Source organism: Copadichromis virginalis, linkage group LG19, assembly GCF_057382275.1.
Source record: "Copadichromis virginalis isolate Kocher_CV1m ecotype Utaka linkage group LG19, C_Virginalis_male_GT1.1, whole genome shotgun sequence".
Classification (NCBI taxonomy): Eukaryota; Metazoa; Chordata; class Actinopteri; order Cichliformes; family Cichlidae; genus Copadichromis; species Copadichromis virginalis.
Window position 1 is genome coordinate 31,042,516 of NC_140636.1, and position 27,714 is coordinate 31,070,229.

Genomic DNA, 27,714 nt, shown 5'->3' on the forward strand with positions numbered 1-27,714 from the left:
AAAAAATTCTAACAGCCAACAACAGCAGTTAATCCTATTCACTAAAATATGTGGGTGGGGGTGGAGACTAACAACACAGAGCCTTTCCACCCTGGCACACCAAACCAGGAAAGCCTACTCACTTCAGTGCAGTCATCACATGTCAAGGATGCTGCTTATTTCATAGCTGTTAGTGTCGCAGCATCATGGGATTGGACGCAAGAAGAACTAGTCACAGATAGCAACCAAAGAACAAAAGCACACCATAGGAAAGTGCTCTCAAGTAAATTGCCGAACTGGTAATGTTCTTCTTCAGGACCTAGAGGAAAGAGTCTTAGAGGCTCAACATGCCTGTGCAGCGAGAACAACAACAAAGCACATTGTTTGTCTGGTAGCTTGGTGTGTAGGACAGAAACAAACTGCTGACCTCTCTTGACATCTATAGGACGAAGAAGAGTTGGGCAGCTTTACAGTTGCACATAGAGGCAGACAAAAACACAAAGAGGCTGGTCGTGAGTGATCAAGCCCTAGCAATTGCAGGCAGTAGTTATCTGGTCTCAGCTGGTTGGCAGATCCCCACTTTTGTTCAGCTGACAGACGAGGGTCCAGAAGGTGACTAACAGGATGAGGCCAGGGAGCCACGTGGCCCCCTCGAGGATTACAAGCAGCAAGAAGAAGGTAAAGAGATTACGCTCAAAGCAGAGCCTGCTTTTTTAACCTTGTAACTGTTGTTACACTGACAGCATGGAAGGAAACTCCTGAGCCAAAATATCATTTATTCCCAGATTCTCTTCCTTTGCCTCTCCTTCCTCCCTTGCTCCCACTGCTCGTCCATTCATGCAATCACCTCTGCAGTGTACTGGGATCCCACAGCATCCAGAAACTAACGATTGCAGAAGCTGAGTTTTGGTGCCTGCCAAGAACTCCTATGCACCGATGAGGAGACTTTTATACATTCTGCTAAAGGACTCGAGATAAGGAGATTCTGGATTTTATTGCTTTTTGCCACAGTCACTTTACAAATGATAACTTTACACTTTAGCCCATCATGCTTTTGAAGTCGGGACTATGCTTAACTTTGTGTCTGTTTACCCTCCAAGCAAGTCAAATCAAAGGTAAGAATCATCTTGTAGAATGAAGAAACTTTCTTTAAGATGCATCTGATTGATAGCTTACTAAAATTTAGAAAATAAAAGTGACTGTTCGCATTCCTTTAAGTTTGGCCAGTGACAAATTATCCTTTAATGCAAAGATCTACCTGCAAGTTTGTTTTTGTTTTTTTAGCAAATTTAGTGGTGAAATTTAGAGGAACAACAGGGTATTTCTGTTTTATGTGCATGAGACTCTGTTACCTAAATTACTCTCCCGGCAGGCTACAAAATGCCAGTTCACCCTCGGAAAGATCTTTGATTTTTAGATGTCAAGCAAATGTCAAGCAGATAGCGAACCACTCTTAAGGTCATGAATATTCAGTGTGAATTAAACTGGTCGTGACATCTAATAGGTGTTCACTGAGAAAGATAGCGAAATTTCAACAGGGATAACATTTTCATCGGCACTGGTTGTCTTGTTCAGTGTGATGTGCCCGGGTGAGCTCATTATCCTGAAGGAAACAAAAGCCATTCTGTTCCCAGTGTCGCAGGACACTAATCTTTTCTGGCTTGTAATTCTGCTGTGGGGCCTTTTTGCGGATGCACTGGGCATTAAGGCCCGTGCCAACACTCCCTCCTTTTGCCTAGGCCCTCGTGTCTGTGCATGTGCAAATGAGGCTTCAAGCAAAACCAATTCAAATGTTATGCTATGAATCTTAGGAAAAAAATGATTTGGCAGCTTAACTTGCTGAAATGTTTGGAAACTATTTTGTTCAATCAGTCTGCCTGACAGTCTCTAAACTGGAGGCTACGTTCCTCATAAAGCTACAGGTTACAATGCTAAGCATTCATTGTATTTTCTTGGTCTTATGCTACATTTGGATTAAAGAGTACTGCTTATTTCAAAGGGTTTTATTTATGTAGTGGAGTTACACATGCAACATATTGACAAATGCAAAGTAATGAACATCTGTCTAAATAAGGCTTCTTTATAACTTCCAAGTTTTTACATAGAAATAACATCAAGCATAATGAGGTTTCTCATGTGATGTCATGTGGTCGGTTTTCAGCATTAGTTTGTTATCATTTTTATCATTAACTCGGTTTTCCTGGGTCTTTTCATGTGTGTTATGAATAAATCTTCTTTTTTTCGGTACCGGTACTAGTTTTATTTTGTTGTATTTATCCGCGACACCTAAAGTGAAAATATTGTCGGGCATAAACCGGTCTGTGGCGCAAAAAAGGTTGGGGACCGATGGGCTATAGCACTAAGCCACAACTTTTACTTTGAAGGCTAGTTGTTAGCAAGAATTTGCAGACGAAGATACAGTCATTTGTGGCAATATACAAGAAACCAAAGCATCACCTTTTCTGGTTTGTGTTGCACTTCTCACTGCAGCCCAAAGACCACCCAGACAGTGTTTGCAATGTCTGTCGCTTACACTCAAACTGCGACCGCAGCAATAAGCTAGTAACCAGTCACAAGGAGGTTTATATCAGCTGGTTTGGGGAATTTTTCCCTAGTGACAGATTGTTGCCAGGCAGTCACCGATTGGTCTCTACATCTGTGTGACTGGAACAGTGACCGTCCAGCAACCAGTCAGTGATTAATCATTTCCCCCTCATGACTGATGGTTGTGGACTGGTCCCTAGGTCACTCGATCCTACAGTGATTGTCACGTGTCCCAAACGGCGGTCAAGTTAATGCCACCTGATTAGCGGTCACATGTGTGCAAAACCTAAATAGGAGACCCTATGGAAACAATCGCCACCAACATACTGTATGACTTCCAAAAAGATTATGAGACTGAAACTAGGACTCAGTCTGGGACTATGTTATAAAAGATGGACACAGCCACAGTGATGTCACCTGGATTTCCACCTTCAACTGAAGCATTGGCCTGTCACTGTCTGAGTTATTTCAAAGAAGACATGATAAGTGAGGAATTGATGAGACAGTAGAAATGTATTTTTATAAGGTGGCAGAACTAAGATGCAGATAGTGACACTGCATCCATCTTTTATGTACAGTCTAAGGTATTAATTAAATGAAGTTAACATAAATTAACACGGTGGACAAAGATAGAGTGTACACAAGCATTGCCAGCTGCTTGATTGCAACACATATTCTATCAATGTAACAGCTTTGCAATAAAAATCATTTATAATATTGCACAATAACAGTAATTCAAGTACACTGTCCACTCACTGCAAATGTTTAAACTCACTTCTTGAAACTGTCACGTATGACAATGTTTGTGATTCACAATGCACTGGTGCAACATGCAAAACAGCTCCGTGTGCTTTTATAGATATGCAAAATTTAAGTACTGAGATAGCCCACTCTCTGTATCTCCCCAGAAATATACCAGCTTCCGCTAAAAGCTCTGAGTCGAATACAATTGCAACAGTAATTACACACTCCCTATTTCTATTTGTCCGTATTCTTCATTCTCTATCCTAATCCTGAAAAGGCACAGTTTTCTGTTTGGGCTCAATGACCTCCAGACTCTGTTTTGGGGCTCATAAATCCCAGCTTATTCTCTTAAGAAGTCCTCAAAGGTTTGCCACCTGGCACGACAATGATTGCTTTCTTCTAAAATAGCTTTATTCAATGGGGTAACTGTGTTGGAGAGACTGACTGGCACACTAGCTTTTGTAATGGCGCACAATTACCTTCCTGTAATTCACCAGTGTCACTGAAGCTCGTAAAGATTATTTAATTAAACTGATCAGAAAATTAGAGCAGCTCTCATCCTCTGTGCAGCATCTCAGCGGTATAATTCATGGAAACAGGGGAATCTGTGTCATTTCTTCAATGCCTTCATTTGCAGAATTTTTTCTTTTCTAACCACTGTAGCTAAATTCAATCTCTTTAAGGTTTGCTATAGATGCACACCCTTATTCGACAGTAATCCACACGCACGCATTTCTGCTCATTCATACTTGGACGTGGCCCAGCACGATCTCATCGCTTACTCTTTTAGCCACTCACCAGTCTCAGTGACGTAACGTGGGTTAAGCTGCACAAGGTCACTTCAACTTAGAAAGTCTTTCTCCATATGTCTCTGCATTTTTCCAGTCACAAACAAGCACCTCTAAGATTTAGTCTCTGGATGTCTTCATATTGAAGTAAACTTACAAGCTTGAATCAGTGTCTGCGCCTTTAAAAAATAATTAAATCACACACAGAGGCTGTCTTTGGATTAGACAGTCCTAAAATACATGTACTCTATGTGTGATTTCCTTTTCACTACAAATGCTCTTTAAAAGCAGCGGTAAAGCAAGCAGCAGTTAACATACCGTAGCACAACTAAACAGATGGCACCTTGCTGGATAAAATACCTGTCAAATTAAATTCTCTCTGGTGATAGTAAGTGCTGGCTGCCCATTTTCTGATATGACAAGATTAATAAGGGTTATTTGAAAGGGCATGACAGCATTTTAGGATTGCGTTTCCTTAAATCTGGATGGATTTTTTTGTGAGCCACCTTTTAAAATGTGGAATTCTTCATGTGAAATATATTTTGGCTGTCTCGGTCTTATTTTTAATTTTTTTAAACCCGGATGAGGTGATATTTGGGTGAGATGATATAAAGCTGGAGCATTATCAACATAGACGGTATAAAAAAATCCCATGAAGTCACATCATGAAGCCTCAGCGTTTTTGCCATTGCTGCTGCGACTGTGAAGCTGCATACTCATTGGCTACTGACATGTGATGGACAAGCTGTTAGTCACTAAACATATCCTGAATAATCCACTTATCTGACTCTTGATCACATGATGATGATAATTGAATAAAACTGATAATTGATAAATGATCATAATTTACAAGATGAGCCTAATGTTCAATTCAATATGACCTGAGCACTGAGGTCATGACTTCTATGGAACCAGAAGTCTTTTGAAGGCATTTGTGCTTTGACTTCACTTTTTAGAAGCAGAAAATATTTAAATTTTATCCTGTAACACTAGTGAAGACTGACAAACCTGTTTAGCAAGGTCTGTAATTCATTGTGATATTAAACAGGAAATTGATGGCTAATTCAAAAAACAATAATACGCTTATGCCAGATTAGTTGGATTCCCATCAGCAAGAAATAATGAACCTGTTAAAAATGCAAATAACAAAGAAACACGTTGCTGTTTAATGCAAACCATTCAGCCCAATTTATGCACAATATGTGACTCACTTTGGAGCATTTAGTACATGGAGTGCAATTTTACCTTTGTTTTGTCACCCATCAGTTGTTAATTATCCCAGCCATCCACACAAACACTTGTACTGCTGCGGGAGAAATCTCACACCAACCTGACAGTCAACAGAATTACATCCACTTATCATGAAGTGTTTGATTATTCATGTTGCGAGTAAAAACATTCTGCCTGACTTAATAACTTCTTCTTTGTGACTCTTGCAGACCTTCACGACCACAGTTTTTCTGGACTCAGGGATGTAAAGTACCGACACTTTCTGGAAGCTTCCAGGCCAATCCCACATGCAACCAATGTCAGAGCAGAGCAGGGTGGACATCGGGGAAAGAGGTCAACGATCTTCACTACGGGTGTCAAAGTGTGTCCCCAGGAGAGTGTGAAAGCAGTCATCGGCAGCCACCGGGCCTATTACAAACTCAGAGGTGAGATGAAATGAGCAGTGTTAGACTTTAGTGTAAGCTTATACTGTACATGGAGTCTTTAAACATTTACTTTGTGCCTAATCACAGCAGAGTGTATTAGTATAACAAGCCTGTCCTGAAATATTTAGTCTATTAGAATAAGGGGCAAACAGAGATGTCCTAGCAGTTGAATGAACAGCTACCAAATTGGATGTTTTATCCAATCAAAACATTTTGTAAAGACAAGGTTTAGTCAGCTAGGTCCATAGGATTTTAAACCAGTGGATTTTAGAGCAATCGATATGTGACTGACATGTAATTCAGGAGTTTTAACAAAAGCAAATTACCTCAATTTTTAAACATAGTCCCACACATTCACCTGATACTTCTACAAGGATTCACATCATCAATAAATGTTAGTGACCTGGTTCCACTGGAAGCTGTAGATGCCTGTGCCACCATCTCTGATGGATAGTCGATGAAGTATATTTATATTTAGTCTGTCTAAAGAGTTTTTTTTCCAGGACTATGAAAGGCTAATCTGGCTTTCCTGTTCTTAAGTGTAACCAGTGGTTTGTATGTTGTTATAAATCCTCTGTATTCATGAAGGAGTCTCTTGACTGTTGATTTTGACAGTCTTGTTGAGAGTTTCTTGACTTAGTTAGATGTTGTGAAATAGTTTTTCTTAACCAAGAGAAGACTTTGGGGATCATCTACTTTAGCTATCTTCTGTGTCCAGAGCAGGCCAGCGAATTCAGTCTTTTTAAGAATATAGCAGATTTTTTTAGCCATCAGAATTGTTGTCTGAAGGCCAAGAAAGATGCCAAGCAGATTGACTTTACCAAGTGGATCATCATGGCCTTGCCATATTGGTCCATTTGATTGACCTTTATTATAATTATGTATTTATTTGATTTGATTTTCGGTTGTTACAGACGGGACAGACATGACTGGGGGATAGGACAGGGAGAAAGAATGAAAGAAAGAGAGGAAGAGAAAGAAAAATAGATGGGAGAAGAGATGGTGAGACAGGGGGAAGACAAAAAAAGAAAAACAACAATGTAACAGATTGTTGATTGAACCACTGGTAAAGTTTTTGCAATCTCTCTGAAGAGTTTATTTTGTTTTCTCGTTGTAATGAGGGCCCCTTCACTTGCATCAACACTCTTTGGACCTCATATTTAGAGTTCCAGTGAACATTTAACAAATACAAGTTCAATACTTGAAATAAACTAATGATTTTTCAGTGTCTATTTGTTATAGAACAACAAGAAGACAGGCCGTATCAGGCCAATTTACCTTGGAGCCTCTCCCCTTATTTTAAAGCTGAAAGTCTGCACTTCAATCACATCAAATTGTTTTTTTTATTTGCAAAAGAGTTTGTTCTAAGTTCCGTCATTGCTTTGGTCGCAGACCACATTGCCACAATAGATTTAATGGTGCTATGTCTCTAAATCTTAATGAATCTCACTGAATACTCCCTCATCCATGGTATGATTTTGATATTTAAAAAAAAATCGTTAGAGTCTAGCTACACTGCAAAAATCCCTCGTCTAAGAAAGATGGGTTATCAGTGATTTAATAAGCTAAAATTGCCACCTTTGTCATTGCAATCGGTTATTTAAGTGTCCCAAAACAGCTGCAGTGGCGTATGATTTTAAAATGAGGCAGATTAATTTGTTGTATGGGAGATGCTCAAATCATTACAGAAATGATTTTATAAGAGAACAAATTTCCCATGGGCATCAAGTTATTGAACAATATGGTGCTTGTTTCAGCCGCAGATGCGGATAAAAAATAATGTTGCTTCGGGACAGCTTTCTGTTTATAATTTTAATTTTTGCAGAAATGTCACAGGCACAGAATGACTTTTGAATATACACTTTGACATTTATGAAACAACAGCTATAATACTGTTTGTTGCGGTCTCTGTTATTTCACATTAAATCTGTTTTGTGATTGAATACATCTATAAGGTACTGTTGTATGTGTGCTCATATGTAAAGCTCCATTGAAATTCCTCCCCAAAGGTCATAATAAGCCAACTGTAACCTGTAAATCATGACTAGCTCTGTATACTAACCGATGGCAGGATTAATATCAACAACCCTCTTTAGCCTGAGTTATGTAATTGTTTTCTAGCAGGAATTCACCTCCTGTCTATTTATTTTTTCTGTCCTTTTGATTTAAATCAGATCAGATGGTGTCTTTTTTGGTAGTACTTTAAAAAATTGTGATTTATCTTCAGTTTGTCAGGAAGCAATTTGGGAAGCTTTTCGGATCTTCTTGGACAGAGTGCCAAACTCAGAAGAGTACAGGGCCTGGGTTTACACCTGCCAGCATGAAAACCTCTGCATGGACGACTTGGCTCACAATTTCAGCAGCTCTCAGGAGCACCTGGACATGGTCGCCAGAGTGAGTGTGGAAGTCCACTTTCCATAACAGTACATTTGTACTCTGTGCTTGCTTGGTGTAATAGTAATGTAATAGCTGATATCATTTCGTGTGTGTGTTTGTTTTTAATTTCCAGAGAGTAGCTGAGGAAAATGAAGGGTAGGTAAACTTCCCTCTGAAATGTGAAAGTGTTTTCTGTGCGTGGAGTCATTTTTTTAAGAATCAGCTACACTCCAGAAAGGAGAGGCTTTTCTTTTCTTTTCTTTTCTTTACTTTTCTGTAACTGTGTAAAGTGCCTAGTAATTGCCAAAAGACTGACAGTTTTTTAATATATGTTGTTTTTGCAACAGCAAATATTTTTACACTCAATTACAAACAGAAGAATGTTGCAGATTTTTTTTTTAAAAATGGTGAAGGTGAAGATCCCTGAAGTTTTTTAAATAGTATTTTTCTTCCATTTTCAGAATTGAATCTGGGACTGCAGAGCCAGGAAGTGAATGTGAGTTTGACAGATAAACACCATTAAGGTTGAACCAAAACAGACTTGACTTAAGCCACAACCACACGCCGAGAGATTGGTTGGCAATCCATTGGCAACCAACAGTCGCTAGGGAAAATATGCATTTCCCGACTGGTTGGCGAGTAGTTGTGTCGTTTTGGGCGTCATAAAACATTCATAAAGATATCATGATTTAACTTATATGTTGCTTTATTGTGTCAGGCACCTGGACTCCACCTGTGATTCTCCTTCCAACTGAGGCTGATGTGGTAGGTCAACTATAACAGTTAGAACATTAACTCATTGTCAAGTTTCAGATTTTTAATTAGTAGTAAAAAAATGCCATGTGGATTTTGGTTTGCTAGGTAAAAGAGATAAACCCCAGCATGATGAAAGAAAACTATGAAGAGTATATTGTTGAGTTCAGGATCACCATCGTGGATCCGACATACAGCGAACTGCTCAGTAACCCCGAGACTGCACAGTACAATGACATCGCCCGAGACCTCAAACAAAGGGTGAGTTTAAGCATCAAGTCCCCCTCTGTATCTTACTCCTGTGATCGTCTTATTCTGTCATTAAAAACAAAAGCCCTTCTTAATGGCGGTGTTATGTAACAAGGTATTCGTGATTGCCAGCTTGTATTACATTGCAGCGTTAGGTCTAACACACACCCTGATTGATTTAACAGCTTTAAGGGTAACTGCAGGACTTAAGACTTCTAAATGAGCGTGAGCCTGGAATAGTAAGTTCTAATTATCTCTGACTAAGAAGGCCGGGATAGATTCTCACCACAGTTCAAACAGCCACTAACGCAGAATTTCGTTAAAGAAATAGGTGTAACAGTCAGCGAAAAAATAACGTTTTATTTGGGCAGGTCTGTGAAAAACTAAAGACACTCTTACGGCTTCTACAGGAATTACGAGTGCAAGTAGAAGCTAACAGATTGCACATCTGAAACATTCAGGTGTGTGTTAGCACTGTACAATATTTTTTTGCTCGTGGAAATTGCAAAAAACAAAGCAAAAAAACACCAAAAGCTTCATCTCCATGAGATATGTGGAGATATATTTATCGCAATCTGCAGCATCACGTTCGATGAGAAACAAACACAGCATATTCTAATGTTAAATGTGAGCTTATCTCTCCAAAAGCTAAAGCTAGGCTAAAACTGGGTCATGCAACAGGAGAGTGATTCTAAGCACAGCAGTAAAACATCAACAGAATGACTGAAAAAGAAAAGAATCAAGGTGTTGTAATGGCCTCATCGAAGTTCAGATCTCAATACAATTTAAGAGAGCTGAGGATCTACGAATGCCCACAAACTTACTTAAAGTCATTACTGCTAAAGGTGGTTATTGCAGCTATTGAGTCATGAGGTAATTCAGTAGCTTGCATGAGGTACTTAGTTTTTTACAGGACTCCACAGAGTCCTAAGCTATCCTGTCAGTACCATACATGCTCTTTATCAGCTTTTTCCAACAGGTTGAAGCTGTATGAGTGTATGAAAGTCCCATTCCATTAAATAAAAATGCTGCAGATGTGTTTTGCATCATTCTAAATATGCATTTTTCTGCATGGGGCTGCAAAGAGTGTGGACAGATTTTCGAGTAAGTGTAGTGTCAGGGAGCTGTTTACCTAGTTCATGTAGCTTTCAGGGCCTAAGATCTTGGAATAATGTTAAATCTGGTGAATTGAGAAAATTGCATTAATGCTGACTTTAGTTCACTGTGGGCATTACAAAACTTCCATATATGCCTCATGATTGCAATAGTTATGCACTCCATAATGTCCAAGCTGGATTCAAAAACTCCAAGTTAAAAATTGCTCTAATTTTTTTTTAACAGTAACAACAGAAAATTCTAGGATTTCTTTCACATTTGTTTTAATTATTTTAATGCTCTTTTCATTTTTTCTGCAGATGCTTCATGTGTTTGAAAAAGTTCCAGGATTCAAAGAGATACGTGTTCTGGGATTTCGGTGAGTTAAAAGAGGATTAATTAGTGTTGGAGCTATTTGTTCTTTATTTTTTATTTTTGTTCTTATTTTTGAAATTAGTTAAAGTTTGTTCGTTTACTTATATTTTGGGGTTTATTTGTCGGTTAATATTTTGTTTTAAATGATTTGTTTGTTTGTTGTTATTTTGTTAAATTAGTTAGTAAGAGCTGTAGGGCCATTTTTTCTATAAATAAAGAGACTGGTTTAGGACCAGCATGCATTGGGGTGGGCCTATGGTTTTTTACCAGAGCAGGAGAAGCAGCAGGAAGGATCTTGTTATTGCTTGCCAAGATGGATAAATAAACCAAAACTCTCAACAAAAATGTTTGGACAATGGACTTCTTTTGCCTGCGTACGAAATATTACCTCAATGCAGCAGTGGCTTGTGGACTTTAAGTTGTGGGACGTTTGATCTTTCAAAAGTAAAGGAATTGCCACTACAATTAGGTTTATCGTAAAAAAAGAAAAGAAAAAAAAAGAACATAGAAATGGAAACATTGATTACGGTAAAAACACATCCTTCTTTAGTTTTCCCTTAAAATAGATTTTATTGAAACATTTCATTGCTTATGTCTCGAGAGAAGCTATCCCTTCTCTGTTTCATCTTATCTTTTGGCTTATGCCTGAGTGAACAACTATTACCACTGTCAAAGGAGCTTGCAAAGAAAAGCGTCTGGACTTCTTTAAGTTGCTTGAAGACGTTTCACCTCTCATCCGAGAAGCTTCTTCAGTTCAGTTTCAGAACTGAAGAAGCTTCTCGGATTACCACTATTACCACTGGAGTCTGTGTGTTGTGAGGCTTTCTGACATGATTTATCTTGTTGCCCAGACTGGAGGATGTGTCTGTACGGTATGCTGTGGTCTTTAATGGAGAAACAGAGCTGAATGAGGAACCTGAGGGTTATGTCACAAACACAGGGGAAGACGTAAATGCTCCTAAACTAAAGCACATCATTGTAAAAGCGTTAAAGCAGGAGACATCACTACCACTGGACATACAGACACTAAGCTTTGAGGCTGGTAAGCAAAATATCACACATTTACCTGAATTAGATATTAAGTTTGTGTTCAACATTGAAGTATTTTAACACTTCCTTCTCAGTAACCACAGTTTATCCAGTTGCTGAGCTCAACTTGAATCCTGTTGAGACTGTAATATCCGAGGACGACACCACAGAGGCACCAACAGAGGACAACGCTCTCACCCAAAGTTTCTTCCCCACCTTGGGAGTGATTGAAACCGCATTCGAAGCTTCTACTGTCAAACCAGAAACACACACGTTTGTGCCTTTCATCCCCAACATCCTCCCAGAAGTCACTTCTGCCTTCACAGTGGAGAATCCTTTATCGGCAGCTGTAGAAGAGGAGTCCACAAACGATGCTGCAGAGGAGGCCGTTACACAAGGAGCAAAAGTGGAGACTCTCACAGAGCAGGTGGAGGAAGCGGAGACAGAGGTGGAGGAAATACCATCAGCTGAACATGAAGAAGGAGGTGAGGGTGAATCAGAGGAGGAGGTAACAAAAGGTAAGGCTTCCTCAGGTTAAATGTTTATAAAGCGGGATGTTTCAAGAAGTGAAAGCTCTATTGATTAACCCACCAGTCTGCGTAGTGGGGATTCCATTAAGAGGTATTGACAGATAACAGGAAGAACTCAACAACGTGGCCATCATTATTGGTTTTCTATATCTTGTTTCTCTTAATGGTGGTAAAGCTGTTGAAGGATGACCTGCTGTTAAGGGCTGGGCAGCTCAGATACATAAACAACATTAGTGAGGATCGAAAAACAAAAGACACCCAGGCAAGAAAAGTAGGGAAAAGGAGCTTACAGTAAATTTTCAAAATTAACAGAAAAAGGCAGGGAAACAAGAATACAGATAGTAATATATGACAAAGTTGTTCCCGGTTGTTTGTACAGAACATTCATACTTCAGAGGAAATAGGAATGTCAGTACAATTAGATGTGGTGGTTCAGTTGTGCAGATGGAGATTTTTCATGCTGAGAGGATACATTATATTAGAACCCATTACTAAGTAACAACTTGCCGGTGGTCAAGTCATTACATTCTCATGCTGTGCAGGCCAACTTAAACCAGCAACAACTTGATTTTTGAATTCCAGACGAGTTTCCAAAGAGACTCAATATATCATGTCCTCGGGCATTGAGAGAAATGTGTATATAAAATGATGCACGACACATGTGCTGTATTATTATTTAGAGGAATGAGTAGGAAAACTTACAATGCCACTTAAGTTCACTGATGTTTAAAACCCTGCCACAGCAATACAGTCAGGTTAAGTTGTGGACCTTGAGCCACTGTAAAATTTGTATTCTTTTCATTGAAGACATTGTGTTGTAGATTTGCTGCAGTGCTTCAGAACATTTTCCTGTTGCATGACACAGTTTCAGCCAAACTTTGGATGTCAGACAGATGGCCTCAGATTTGATTCCAGATTATTTTGGTAAATAAAATCCTAGTTGATATTATTTCACAATAATGTGATTTGTTCACATGCATCTTTCCAAAGCTCTTCATAACCCTTCCTAAGGATCCGTATCTGTTCAGTCTTTTTCTAATTGCGCTTTCATGTATTTTAACATTTAACATGCTAATTGAGGGCTGTGGAGTCTGAAAGACAGTTTTTAGGGGTTGTTTTTAATTTCACTGAGCATTGCATGCTCTGACTTTGGGATTAATTTGCCAGCAGCTCTTTTGAATATTTTCTACTCGGGAATAATATTTTTCGCTTTAGAATAGTGAATTTCAAATTGTTTGAAGATTACCTTACGACACTTCCCTTATTAATGGGCAGCAACTTTTGCTTCTCTAAGATCATTGTTAATGTCTTTCCTCCTTGGCATTATCTGAAAACACACCTGAATGCACCAGACCAGCAAACATCTGGTCTACAGAGGTTGTGAAAGTTGCTGATGAACAACTAACAAAGTGCATTTGATTATCAGCACCTGGCTGCTACTTACAGCCTAATTCCTATGGAAGATGTAAGAGTGTAAGAGTGATGTGCAAACTTTCTTTTTCACATGAGTGGAGAAATTTGGTGAGATTTTGGCATTATAGTTTGTCTTTTTAGTCTCTCTACTTACAGTTAGGCTAAGCAAGGATAACAGTTTCTTTACTCTTGTTCTAAAAGATGAAATAAATATAATAATTATACGAAGAAACAACAATAAAAGAAAAGAGAGAGCTGTAAGTAACTATGGTTTAATGAAATGGAACATGGAGTGAATATTAAAATGACTGAAGTGACTTGGCTAACAGCAACAGCAGCAGATCAGGGTATTAAATAAATGTGACTGGCATGGCCTCAGACATACAGTCAAATGATCAAAGCAGGGAGATAACAAGATCTGGCTCAAACAGCATCCTATGATTCATAAGTCGCCTGCAAGTGGTGCAGCTAGACAGCTAGTTATTTTTGTCTTCTGTGCAACAAATTTATGTGGAAGTACACCACAAAAAATTATACATAATATGCTTTTTGGGGTAAACTTCAGATACTCAAAATAAAAAAAAATATATAAGCACTGTTGCTAAAGTGTTTTTTGCATAAGATATTTAAGATGATAAGATATCCACATGGGAATAACTGCTGTAGATGAATGGTTCCACATAAAAGCTCTCCTAGAAAATTATAGTTACTAATGTAACTCAAATTCTATGATTGCTCATGCTGATCACTCCTTGTATCATCCTGGCTCTGCCTGTATTGCAGTTATGGTCATACATAACAATAAGTGTACAAGTACATTTAAATGCAAAATATCTTCTTCCTTTTCCTGCTGTATTTTACGTTCAAGAACCCAGACAAGCTGATGGGGGGAATGAGCATCCAGATCAAAAGGATGAGGACCTTTCTGTAACAACTCCAAATCTCCAGCCTAAGGAAGTTATGACTGATGCTGAGGTTTTGACTGACCTATCACTGCCTACTTACCCTATCCCAATTTTGGAGATGTCTATCACAGAAACAGCAGCACCAGTTTCCACACCATCACCACTTGAGGGCAAAGTCCAAGGCATTGAACCAGAAACAGATGTGAAGTCTTCGCCATCCCCTGAGGATGCCAATGAGTCAAGTGGAGGGCACAGTGGAGTAGCCCCGGTCTCAGTGGACCTTATTGCTGAGAGTTCAAACAGTCAAAAGAAAGGAGGACAGAGTCAGAATGGTACAGAGTTGGTGTCCAAGCCCCATGAAGTGGAAAGTGGTAGTGGAGTCGCCTCAGAGTCTGAAGAACGCCCATATGAGTCCACTGCTGCCCCAATCATTAGACAAGCCAGCACACCTCTGATGACAGCAGTGGATAAGAGCAAAGAGTTAGTGGTTTTCTTTAGCTTGAGGGTCACTAACATGATGTTTTCTGATGACCTGTTCAACAAGAGCTCTCCTGAGTATAAGACACTGGAGAATACGTTTCTTGAACTGGTAGGTACACAAGCATTTGTGCTTGATATTGTGCTTCTCCATGTTTCATTCTCATACTTGCTTTTGTAGCCCAGAGATGAAAACTCTCAGTTTCAGAAAGTGCAACCATCTTTCCAAAAAAACTGAAAGTCACTTTGTGTTAATAAAAGCACAACTGAATAATTTGCTAATCGATTAAACCCTACACGAAGAGAAATATCCAATGTTTAAATCAGGATTTGTTTTTAAAAAATGTGTTTACTTTTTATATAAAACACCTTAAAAGGGTTATTGTTCCAACTTTTTGGGAATGGGGTTTGGGAATTTCTTATTCTCTGTTTTGTTGTTCTATATTAGTGAGGAAGCACAGTGCAATAAGCCTTATCCTCACACCAGCTTTTAATCCCAAGAAGTTATTGTAATGAATTATAAAAAGTTATATTTTTCATTATTAAATGTTGTTTTCATTATTTTTGTAATGTGAGGTAAAGCTTTAAACAATCGCCAAGGTGGTAAAATGATTCTGTTTCACTCAGACACAACACTCTGGGTCCAGAAATTCGCCAAACCCTGGAGCTTCCAGTAAATCTGGGCCTAGGAGACAGACGACTTTAGCCTCCATACCGGTATTTTTTTCCATATTGGAACTGCAATATAATTCTAATGCCTCAGAGAAAGTTAACTAACCTTTTCCAAATGCAGTAACTAAAAAATCACGACATCTCTTAACATTTCTGACAGTTCTCAATTATTCAGCTTTAAACTTAAGCTTTACTTTCAACCTTGTAGTAAATTATAGACTCTCCTGCTAGCCTGCTACAATGCATAGTTTTTATCTGTAAGTCTGATTCTGTTTAGGGGGTTTGACTTTGTGTGTTTCGCCTTAATGTTTGACTGCAGTTTTGCTTTTACTGCAAGATGTACTATGACGCAAAGTTGTTTTGCTAGTGCTTTGCTTAATGAATCATCAAATCCCAAATTTTAAATGTAGAATATGTAAAATTCAAAACCAGGCATGAGAAATTTTGTGCCGCCATGCAGACGGCTCAACAGGTTTTCTCTAAGTTGAGAATTGATACCAGTCACGGGGCATATCATGTTAAAAAGAAATAACCTTCTCATGTCTAGGTTATGTGTTCAGCATAGTTGACCATGGTGATGTTGCCAAGCTAAAAGAGAGTCACCATTGTGACACAAAAAACTCCTGTTGCATGGCCTCAGCTTACTTATCTTACCTATTAATCTTGCTTCCTGGTACAACTCTGAAGTCTAGACTCTCTTTGACTCATTGTCAGCATACTCCTGGTTTCTGCAAACAGAGGGGTGGCCATGGGTTTCTCAAAAGTTTCTCTATAAAAAACAGTAATGATTTTCTTTATTGCTCAATCTGTGTCAGGTTAGCTTAGCACAACATATCCCATTTGCCACTTGAGGTCACTGACCCCAACCAAGTAACAGAGCATCACATCACCGCTCATAAAATCAGTCTAGCTAGCTGTTTCCCCACATTTCAGCTCTTAAAGGTTGCCTGCAAACTTTAAGGATCCTACATTTTTGTGCTAAGTTAGCTAAATCAGAGAGAGTCATATAAATCTGTGCACCTATTTCTTTAAAGTACAACACTGAAAGCAAAACATCTATGTAGTTATCCGTGCTTACAAGCTTTGTGGGAAGTACTGCAAATGTGCTACTAGCTGACATTGCTTTGTTATTATTTGTGAGCCTGTGAGTTTAAATTTACGTGTAAAGTGTATACTTCTTCAGGTTTTATCTTTTAAACTGGGAAATGCAGTATGCAGTGAAAGTGTCCTGCAGTTAGCTATTCACCGCAGTCTCTGACATTTATTTTTGCATTGTCATTTATTTATTGGTATGTGTGATTTTTGCTTGTTTGGGGCCTTAAAGATTAACCCAGAGAGTGGCGGAGTAAATAGTAAATAAGTGGGCCAAGAAAATATAGTACAGATGTCACATAGCTTTGTGAATTTTGTATATGTTAGAAAGCAACCTAGCTCAGGGCAGTGTGAGTCATGGGACCTTGGTCTGCCTTAGTCATTGGTTGTGACCCGAGGTAAGAAGCTTTAATTCTAGTCAGTTCCAGCACCACACACATTATGCTATTAGTGGTTTCCATCTGCTTAGTGTGATGGCAGTAAAGTTTATATGGACATCTGCATGCATTTTGCATCATTTATTCTGAATGGGTACCTGTCCAAATATGCACACTGTATATATGTACTACTATTGGCCAAGAGAAAATGAAATAAAGCCAATCACAAGCTGGACAATGTTATGTTATTTTATTTGGATATTTGAGTGTATGACCTGCATATATTTTATTTCCCCCCCAAAAAAGAAGTGTACATTAGCTGCTGGCATGTATGTACATGAGGACGATGTCTCTATAAACCTGCATTTGCTACAAGCATCAAAGAAAGAGGCATCACTTGACATCTCTGTTTAGTTTTGATGCTTGCCCCTAGGTATTTTTAGGCTCACTCAGAAGAGCCCTGCGTTCTGTGTTATGTAAAGACCTTCAAATCAAGAAGAAGCAGCAATACAAACTGGATTGTATGCATGCAGTCATGCCAGTGGGCATAGGGAACATGTGTATTTAAAAAATATATAAATATATATATTAAAAAAATATGCATAAAAATCCTGAAAGAATAACACAAACAACACTCCATCTCCAATCTTTAATGGTTGCCCAAACCCCAGTTTCTGCAATTCTCCTTGTTAATTAATGTATTTAGCCGTTTTCAGATGAGTGCACTGGTAAGTATTTACTATACTTAATATATTATTTTGTCAGCACCCATTAGGATTTTTCAGTCTTCCTTTAAATGGGCTTTTTAAATAAAGACAAGGCCCCAGTGTATCCAGGCGGGGTTATAAATCACTAAAACAATAACGAAGAAATGTCAAATAATGCATATGATGCAGCCCATTTAAATGGATGCAGTGTTTTCTTTGTTTTGTTCAAATATACATGAACAATTAACCTTCATACCTTTTACCACACTCCCCCATTACTCCTGTACCTACTGGTTTGTGAAGCAACCAATAAAACTGGATATGGAGGTTGGAGGGACTTAGTTTGATACAGCAAATCAAAAAAATTAAAAACTTATGGAAGCAAAATACTTCTTGGGACTTTTGACACAGATGCAGGGATATTTCATTTGGGTTTTCCAAAGCAAGAACCAGTAGATACATGTGTAACCTCAGAGAAGCAAATGTGATTGTGTCAGACTGATGAAATCATAGTTTGTGCCATGCATCCTGCAAAGGTTTAGTGTATATATATATATATATATAACATGGCAATTTAAAGTATCTTTAGCGTCTCAGTACAGACTCTAGTGAGAATTCTTGTAAAGAAACAAGCTTTGACCTTGCATGAAAGTCAATATAGCTGGATTGGTCATCTAAAGTGGGCGATTATAACTCAACGATTTTCTGCATTGAGACAAATGGATGACCAAACAACAGTGTGAATGTGTATTTATATTGCAAGCTGTGGCCCATTTGTTCTGGATGGTGGACCCTCCAGTAGCTACACCTTCCTTAGCTAAGACTGTTAGCTATAGGGAGCTAGCTGAGAGTAAACTGCTTGTCAATGATAAGTGAAATAACCAGATCAGAGCAGAGCTCCTTAAGGCCTCTTATCTCCCTCTCAACAGCCAGGCCTGCTAAAGCATCGCAATCTCTCTCCCGCACACTGTGGTGGTTTGATGTTTGCCTCATCTGTAGTGAACATGGAGTGGCTTGAAGGAGAGTGGTTCAGATCGATGGACATTGATGTAGGCCCATTACTTGAGCTGGTTGACTTCCTTCCTGCCTAAACAGCTCTGCAATCATTGGTTCGAAGTCCCAAAAGATTGGCTTCTCACTTATCTGGACTGCAAAGTCTGACAATGCGGGGATATTTTAAACATGTCTGCATGGGAAGTTAACTTTAACTTAAAGCTAAGACATGGCTGTGTAAATATAGAGTTCCAGACAGGTGCTGTGTTGTGTACTGCCTTTTAAAAGAAGAAGGCAGCACAGACGCAGTGAAGCCAATGTGTTTGTGCTTGTTGAGTTTTGTTGGCTATTTGGACCAATGAGTTACCTTATTGCATTTATTTGTAAATTAACACTTTTACCATCAACTTAACAAGTTTAACTGATATAAATCCCCCTAGTGTCAGGTGGCAAAGGAATAGCAGTTATCTGTGCTCCCAGAATCCTCTGTTCTCAGGGTGTGTATGTTCAATATTCTGGTGTTTGGGTCAGCATTATCATTTTACATGTGCTATACACTATAAGCAACTATAGATTATGCTTTTATGGTTCTCATGCGTTGTCCAAATACTGACATATAGCAAGATCCTTGGAACACTGGACCCTTTCCCATTACATGCCATACAATATAAGCCCGGGGACCACGGGACCCCGTGGAGCATATGCGGGTGGCTGTAGCTCAAGACTTCTAATTAAAGTGTAAAGCACTTTGAGTTGTTGATAATACCAAAATTGAAGTGAATAAACTCATCACATTTATGTAGAACTCGAGAGATCGTGACCCTTTTTTATATTTCTCATACTTCTTTGTCATGTTTCCATTATGTATCATGTAAATGTGGAGAACAACCTAACAACATAGCGTTGTTCCTGCATTACTATAATGTTTTTCTGAGACAATCAATCCAGCTGTTGACATTTTAGAGCTTTTTAATTAGAGAAAATATTACTCAGTGTAGAAGTTTGTCATCGGGTTTTTCTGCCTGGCTTTTTGTCGCATGGTTACCATTGTGAAATATTCTATTTGAACCCAAACATTATTTTCCCCCTTAACCTTAAAGTAACCACTGTAATGAAACCATGAAGGAGAAAACCAAACAGAAATAAAATCAACAAATTAACAAAGTAAAATCTAATCAGTGTTGATGACAACTGTAGACCTACATGGACTTTATTTTTTTGATAGGATTTCTAAATGAGTTGGTGCTTGGGTTCCTCACCTCTTTTTCCTTAATTACCTTAATTAATGACAGCTCAACAACATGGTTGGTCAGTTAGGTAATGTAACATCTTAGGAAGAGAACCAGCATAGGAATGACCCTGCAGTTACTGCTAAATATGCTAAACAGCCTACTGTATGTAGTTTTTTCTTTCCTTTTTGTGTCATTGTAATTCGTTTCTAATTAGATGCTATGGCATTAAAAAAAAAAAGCTAAAAGGAAAAAGTTGTAAAAAACAAGTAGGAACAGCAGCAAGGCCTCTTCCCAGCTAGCATGAAACAGATTATTAAAAAAATGGATATGATACGTCTCAAATCAGTCTTGACTATGCTTCTCCTGTGCTTTATGTTTGTGGGGCAGTGTTACCACAGTAAGGCTGTAGTGATGCACAGATACTGGATCCAATAAACATTTACTGTCTGCCTTTGTGTTACTTTAAGGCACTTTAGATAAAAGCTTTCACTAAACAGTACAGTATATATTATAGATAGACTTGAGTTAGCTTTGTTGTAAGTGTATCATTTTTTGTCCCTGTGTTTTCTGACTGTTTTGCGACTAGAGTTAGCATGATTTGTGTTCTTATACTAATGCCTATGAACATAACCCTAATTTTATTCTGGATCTAATTACACAGCCTGAGCAGTGATGCCAGGATTTCATGCTTGCATCAAAATTTAATTATGAACTATTCATAGCATTAACACTGCAAAAAGTGACCTGAATAGCAAATTAAAAAAGAAGAAGAAGAAAAAGCTGTTGTATCATAGTGGCAGAATTAAATACTTCTCCTCCCCCGGGACTTAATCTCAGGAGGGAACAGCTCTTTTTTGACATAGGGTGGCACGTGTCTGGCATAATTTAATTACACCCAAAAATCAAAGTGAAGAAGTCCCTTTCTCTTCTTGGATCAAGAAATACATTTGTGGGATTTTTTTTCCCCCCCACAGATTACTAACTTTACTAATGCCTTTTAAATAAACATTGAAAGAGAACTGCTAAATCAAATACTGAAATAGGAGCTTCTCAGAAATGAATATGCTTTTCCTCTCATTCTCCACAGCTTTTGCCATATTTGCAGTCCAACTTGACGGGATTTAAGCAGCTGGAAATTCTTAACTTCAGGAATGGAAGTGTTGTGGTAAACAGCAGGATGAAACTGGACAAGCCCGTACCTTATAATGTCACAGAAGCAGTGCACTGCGTGCTTGAAGACTTCTGTAATGCAGCTTCCAAAAGGCTTGATATTGAAATTGACAGTCGCTCCTTGGAAATAGAACCAGGTGAGATGTTCTTGCTTGTCCACTGCTCTGATTTGGTTCTTCTTTGTATTTAATAGAAAATAAATAATAAGTATACACTGATTAGTGTGTAATTATGTGTTCTGACAAACTGATGTATTCCCATGACCTTGACCATGACAGAGGTCAAATTATATATGACCATTTAACATCTGTACATGTGTGTTTCCATCCTCTTTCTCATTATGTGTTACTCCTCCACCACTGTTGCTCAAACTCTTTTCTCATTTCCACACCGTCCCCTTCCCATCCTCAAGTCTCACCTCCTGAACTTAAGTCAGAACTAAAACACATGAAAAATGCATAAACTTGTTTATTTATCTCTGACATTCTTGCTATTACCTTTTGTAATACAACCTTCCTGTCTCCAGACATCTGACATAAAGCTAGCTAAACAACAAGAGCTGGTTCTAAGCTAACGTTACGCTAGCTAATGTTAGGCTCAACTGTCCTAAAAATCACACTTTCCCAGTTTGATTACCTCTCATATCATATGAGAGGTTATTCACTAAATGTTTGAGTCCAACAATGTGACAACTGAGGTAAACAGCTAACTGACAGTCCAGAGTTGTTTGTCCTAGAGGGCCACCATAGATAGTATTATGCACTTGAATTGGAAGGCGTAAGAAAACAGAATTCAGCTGATTTCAATGTGAAATCTAATGATATCTAGTGGCAAGATTTTACACACTACTTTTAATTTTGTGTGTCTCCAAGCAAAAGCGAGATCACAGTTCATTCCCATGTTGTGTGAATAAAATATGCAGGCAAGGCATAGGGAACAAAAATCCTTAATCTGCACATGCAGTGAATTATGCTTGTCAATATCATAAGGTTCGTGTTTATCTGCTGTCTGTTCACAGACTGTAACAAAGGTGTTGTGTATTGTGAGTTCATGATCGCATGGAGCCATATTAAAAGCACACGAAACAGAAAGCAGACACCTCTTGTCATATCAGTCAGCATGCCTTCTTATTTCCCCTCTGAATCTGCAAACATGGAACGACTGCATTAATGCTAGTGAACACTCAGCCCTCTGTCTATATTTCTTTCACCTCTCTCTCCTGTTTCCGTTGGTTTTAGCTGACCAGGCAGACCCCTGCAAGTTCCTGGCCTGCAATGAGTTTTCACGCTGTGTGATAAACAGTTGGACCAACGAGGCAGAGTGTCTGTGTGATCCGGGCTACAGCACAGTGGACGGGTTGCCTTGTCAGAGCACTTGCACCCTGCAGCCAAACTACTGCCTGAACGGAGGCCTGTGTGAAATAATCCCAGGCCATGGAGCAACCTGCAGGTACACACAAGCTGATAAATGAAAGGAAGCACAAACAAAATGACCTTAAAGTTTATACTAGGTCCTTATTTTTTATTTATTTTTTTTTAGCTGTGTTTGGATTTGATCCCTGATGTCACTTTCAGAGCCTTGAAGTTGGAAATCCACCATGTTTGTTTTTATTTTTCATTTGTTTTTCTTTTCTTTTTATCTTTATCCTGAATTGTAAGGCTGATGTAAACGTGTTGCTTTGTGGTGTACTCAAGGACATCCATCTCCTGAGAGCTGCTTGCTGAAAAATGTTGAATTCTACAACTGTCTTTAACAAAATTTAAAGAGATGCATCTGGAGGCAGTGCAGTAAGGATGAAAATGTGTATTTATTAATAACAATTATTATTATAGTTAGGCATCCAACTCGTAAAGGCTTTTTTAATTGTTCACAAATTTATCTTCAAGGATCATTCAGTCATTTATCAAGAACGCTACATATCTTTTTAATAGAAAGAATTTTTAATGTTTATGCAAATTTATACATATGCCATGAGGTATGTATTGAGACACAGGAACCTGAAAGCAATAGTGAGCTCTTTTGAACACGTCTCAGGAAAAAGAAAGCAAATTTTTCATTTTCTACTATGAAAAATGTCATTACCTTCAAAGGGTGCTTCTTTCTAACTTCCAGTTAGGTCTGCAAATCTGGACAGCGACACAATTTTCATAATATGAGCTCTGTATTTCACAGTAATAGATTTGTAATTAAATGGCACATTTAAGTACAGAATTTCTTTGACCCCAGGGTTTGAAAAAATATACCGTTTTAAAGTTTTTGCAACTTTATAGACTGTATTGCAGACAATTACTGTCAGAATTCACAGTGCACTCGCACACACGCACGCACGCACGCACGCACACACACGCACACACGCACACACACACACGCACACGCACACGCACACGCACACAGTGTGTTTTAGGTCACTGTAATGTCAAGTTCCATGCAATGAACTATATTGCATTGGCAGAATCAGTAAAAAAACCCAGCTTTTTTTAGGTTCTCCTGTCGCTTCGTCACTAAACACTCAGTGACTAAGTCCCACTGGAACGCATGGCCATGCATGTTCCACAGGTGCTGAACCTCATTAACCATTCTGGTCTGCTTCCGTGCTTTTTTCTTAGCATCATTCTGTTACACGTTGATCTGAATTCCATCTGTCTTCTAGGTTTTTTTTCGATGTTTTTGAAAGGCCATTCACTATGCAAAAATAGCCTTTCTATTCTTGAGGCTGATGAATGGTTTTCACTATGTGGCGAAGCTCTCATAAAGTCGTGCCTTTGTGGAAGAATGTTTAATGACATGCCCATCTGCTGGAGAGTGTTTTTGACTTGGGGTGAGGTTGTTAAGGGGTTTTCTTTACCAAGTGATCATCCAACACAGTTATCTTGCATGGCCTTCCAGGCCTTTTTAATTGGCCAAGCTCAACAGTGTGCTCTTTTTGTTCTCAGAACGTACCAAAGCATTGATTTGGACATTTTTATATTCCTGCCCACTCTCTTGTTTCTTGTACTTGTTTTGTTTTTTTGCAACCTATGCAAGGCATGTATCACTTGAATCGAAAGCTCTTTTAATCCCAATTTTGGGTTCGCAGTAACAGCTTCCAAGTGAAACGTCACAGATTTTTTTTTTGCTCAACTGATGATGAAATAAGAAAGGCCATATTTGGCCATAACTGTACCCAGTTATTATATATTAAGATTTTATTAAAATATTGTGCATAACTGCATGCATTTTTCTCATCTCTTTTAGATGCCCCGTGGGTAAATATTGGCACTACCATGGGGAACGCTGCAATGAGCTGGTGTCAGTGCCGGTAGACCCGTCACTAATTGTAACCTGCCTTGTGGGAAGTCTCTGCCTTGTTTGCGCCGTCCTTGGCATTATAATATTCATCAACAAGAAATGCATAAAAACCAGAAAGGCTGTAACTTTGGTGTAAGTATGAGCCCTATTTTGTGTAGTTTGTTTTTGTATACGTGACTATTTAGTCATTTTGTGTGGTATAGCCTACTGTTTCAAAAGCATTCATAATCTCCTTTACATTGTAGGCAGACTCTTGCCCCTTATGCCTTTGAGAATACTTTGAGGGAGAACCCAGTATTTGAGAATGACGATGGTGTCTTAACTCACGTGTCCACATTACCATGCCCGTCAACTTCTGCTTCCTCCCAGTCCCAACACTCTGAGCAAGAACATTTTGCCTCCATTGAAAATATACATCTGAGTATCGAGGTACACTGTGCTGCGTCGCACAGAAGACTAAACCAACTAAACTACTAACCTCAGCTCTTTGGCTACTAATAACTAAAATACTCCAACCAATTCTGTTCTAACAAATACGTTAGTATTATTTAACTTAGAGCAAACTTTGGGTTGATCTCCATCCTTCCATGCATTTAATCTAGGCTGACTTTTCATTTGTATTTAAAATTGCTCTGATGTATCTTCAAAATATCTGCCATAGACTGACAATCTGCTCAGGGTGCAGCCACCATGTCAATCCAAGACAGCTGGGATAGGCTCAGTGACCCTCAATTGGATGAGCAAAAGAAAATGGATTGATTGGTGGACGAATTACATTACAATGTGAAAAATATACTGCAGATTAAATCATTCACTGGGACTGAACATCCTCTGGTATATTCAGTAGACACTCAGAGGCTTTTATCGACAAAATGAAAGAGTTAACCGCATGATCCATAACAAAAACCCAACCGCTGTGTGTAGTTTTAACAGTGAACTGTGTGCTGATTGCTGTAGGTAGAGTCTCCTGGAGTAGACCCTTGAATAGTTAAGTGTTTGCTTTCATTTGCCTTTTATATGTTTATCCTGTTCAAATGCCTTTGTTTTAATAATACATTATTGAAGCGCACTGTAAATATGAAGCTTTTCTACTGCCTGCCTATACAGATCCCCAGACAACTCTACACAACAAGATCAGAAAGATTAGTCTCAGAAATGGTGGATTTTCATCACTGTATACCACACAATGAGGTAAGGAATATAAATGCACAATGTAAAATTGAGCTGTTATAAGATGTAGAATACATTTAAAGTTATATGCACTGATATTACAATTTAGGTGTTCAATAAGATTTAAAAAATAAGAAAATGTAATAACTTTAAACTGTAAATATTTTACAGCTATATGATGTTTGCAAAAGGTAAACCATCCGAACAAGCAACTGTTTGAATGATTTTTCTTTTTACTCACAAACCAAATCACTGTTGACATTTGTGCAATTATCGCATTAACGCCTTCAAAATAAATTCTAGACCTCTAATGAGTAGTTTCAAAATAAAATTGTGCCGATCAGCACTTCAGCAGCGTGCCTTTTATCATGTACCTTATGATTTAAAGGGTGGCTGTAGCTTAGGTGGCAGAGCAGGTCAGCCACTAATCAGAAGGTCGGTGGTTCGATCCCAGGCTGCCTCCTGGCTGCATGCCAAATATCCTTGGGCAAGATACTAACCCTGTGTTTGCCTACTGGTGGTGGTCAGAGGGCCCGGTGGCGCCAGTGTCCGGCAGCCTCGCCTCTGTCAGTGCGCCCCAGGGCAGCTGTGGCTACAATGTAGCTTGCCATCGCCTGTGTGTGTGTGAATGGGTGAATGACTGAATGTAGTGTGAAGCGCTTTGGGGTCCTTAGGGACTAGAAAAGCGCTATACAAATGCAGGCCATTTACCATATTTAAGCAGTGCAAGCAAGTTGTAGATGCAGTTTCATTTTGTCATGTATAATTCCACCTGAAATGAGTCCGTTTTTATTTTTGCTCTTGTCTGTTCCAGACGTGGCGACTGTCAAATGAATACAGAACGTGTCATGTTTTAAGGGCATCGGATAATGAATGTTTCGAAGTTTCAGTTCTCTGATGACTCCTTGTTCGTTTGAAGATCCGTCAACGCACTAACACGGTGCGAAACAGGAGGGAGGAAAAAAGAACTAATGTTGCTGTCTAACTGTATATGGGTGCAGATACCGTAAAGTAGTGATCAAGTTTAATTGTTCATAGTGATGAAAGTCTCTTGTTAGACAGAGAGCTATGGATACTGCTGTGCACTTAGGTTGTGTTCAAGTGGAAGCTAATATTTATTTTATATAATGAATGGTAGGAACATTTCCTGTATACCCTTGACAAAGGTTTTTCTTTCCTCACAATGAGGTATTTATTATTTACATAAATACAAGGTGTTTACCACCACCTTGCTTACAAAAGGTGGTATCTTTTGTTTAGACTTTATGATATTGTTTACGGCAATGCCATCTTTAACATTACTGTGTTCCAAAAAGAGACTGAATGCATAAAGTATTTGGTCATACTGCATTATTCCTAAAAATACTGGCGTCTGTACCATTTACAATTTTTAACCACTAATCATGTGTCCATTAATACCAGGACATTTGTTTTTGCACATTCTATTTAAAACAAAAGAATAAAAAGTTTTTGAATTAACAAAAACATTTTTCTTTGTTTTGGCAGCTCAGAGTGTGTTAGGTCTGTGTAATTTGATCATATGTAAAGAACGAATAAAGAATGAGTTTAAAGCCTGACGTCAACGAACTTGGTTTTTGAAATAAAATCAAGATTATTGTGTTTATGAGTCCTAAAGCACCGTACAGTATACTCCTCTTACAGTCAATTCACATGTACTACTAAGTCTTTACGCAGTCTTGTAATTCTTCTTTTTTAGTAGTTTTCAGCAATTGTTCTCCAGCCTCTTTGTGCGTTGGCTGAACCCCTGTTGTGTCTACACATAACAGAAAACGTTTTTAAACCATTTAAAAAAAAAAAAAAAAAGACACATTGCTAATAGCAACCTGTTGCAAAAACACAATTTTTTCCAGTTTCTGTAGTTGAAGCTATGAAAACGCCAAAGTAACGGCAGTAAGTGGTAAGAGGAGTTTTGGAGCGATGATTCCTAGTTTGGAATTTGCACTTTTTAAAATTGTAGTCAAAATGTACTGAGGAGGTCAGGAGCGAGGTGCCAAAGTGCGTTTCTACAGCCATCTGTAAAAGACGCTGGAGCCTCTGTCATGGTTAGGGGGAACAAAAGCCTGCTAGCATCCAAAGCAGA

At 38.6% G+C, this 27,714-nt stretch overlaps 1 protein-coding gene across 2 annotated transcripts; it reads left to right on the forward strand.

Annotated features, from left to right (window-relative positions):
* The first annotated feature begins 1,027 nt into the window (after positions 1-1,027).
* impg1b (interphotoreceptor matrix proteoglycan 1b) lies at positions 1,028-27,162 on the forward strand. 2 transcript variants are annotated; one of them, XM_085441391.1, is made up of 18 exons: positions 1,028-1,094; positions 5,495-5,710; positions 7,938-8,104; positions 8,220-8,242; positions 8,548-8,582; positions 8,805-8,855; positions 8,955-9,100; positions 10,504-10,562; positions 11,410-11,600; positions 11,683-12,105; positions 14,399-15,024; positions 15,540-15,629; positions 21,073-21,292; positions 22,394-22,604; positions 24,390-24,575; positions 24,689-24,872; positions 25,551-25,634; positions 26,428-27,162. In XM_085441391.1, exons 1-18 carry the CDS (start codon positions 1,028-1,030, stop codon positions 26,509-26,511), a joined length of 3,063 nt encoding a protein of 1,020 aa, XP_085297517.1. In that variant the 3' UTR covers positions 26,512-27,162. The 2 variants fall into 2 exon arrangements, with proteins under 2 accessions (XP_085297517.1, XP_085297516.1); XM_085441390.1 differs by having other exon boundaries at positions 8,805-8,851; positions 8,948-9,100.
* Positions 27,163-27,714: the final 552 nt, after the last annotated feature.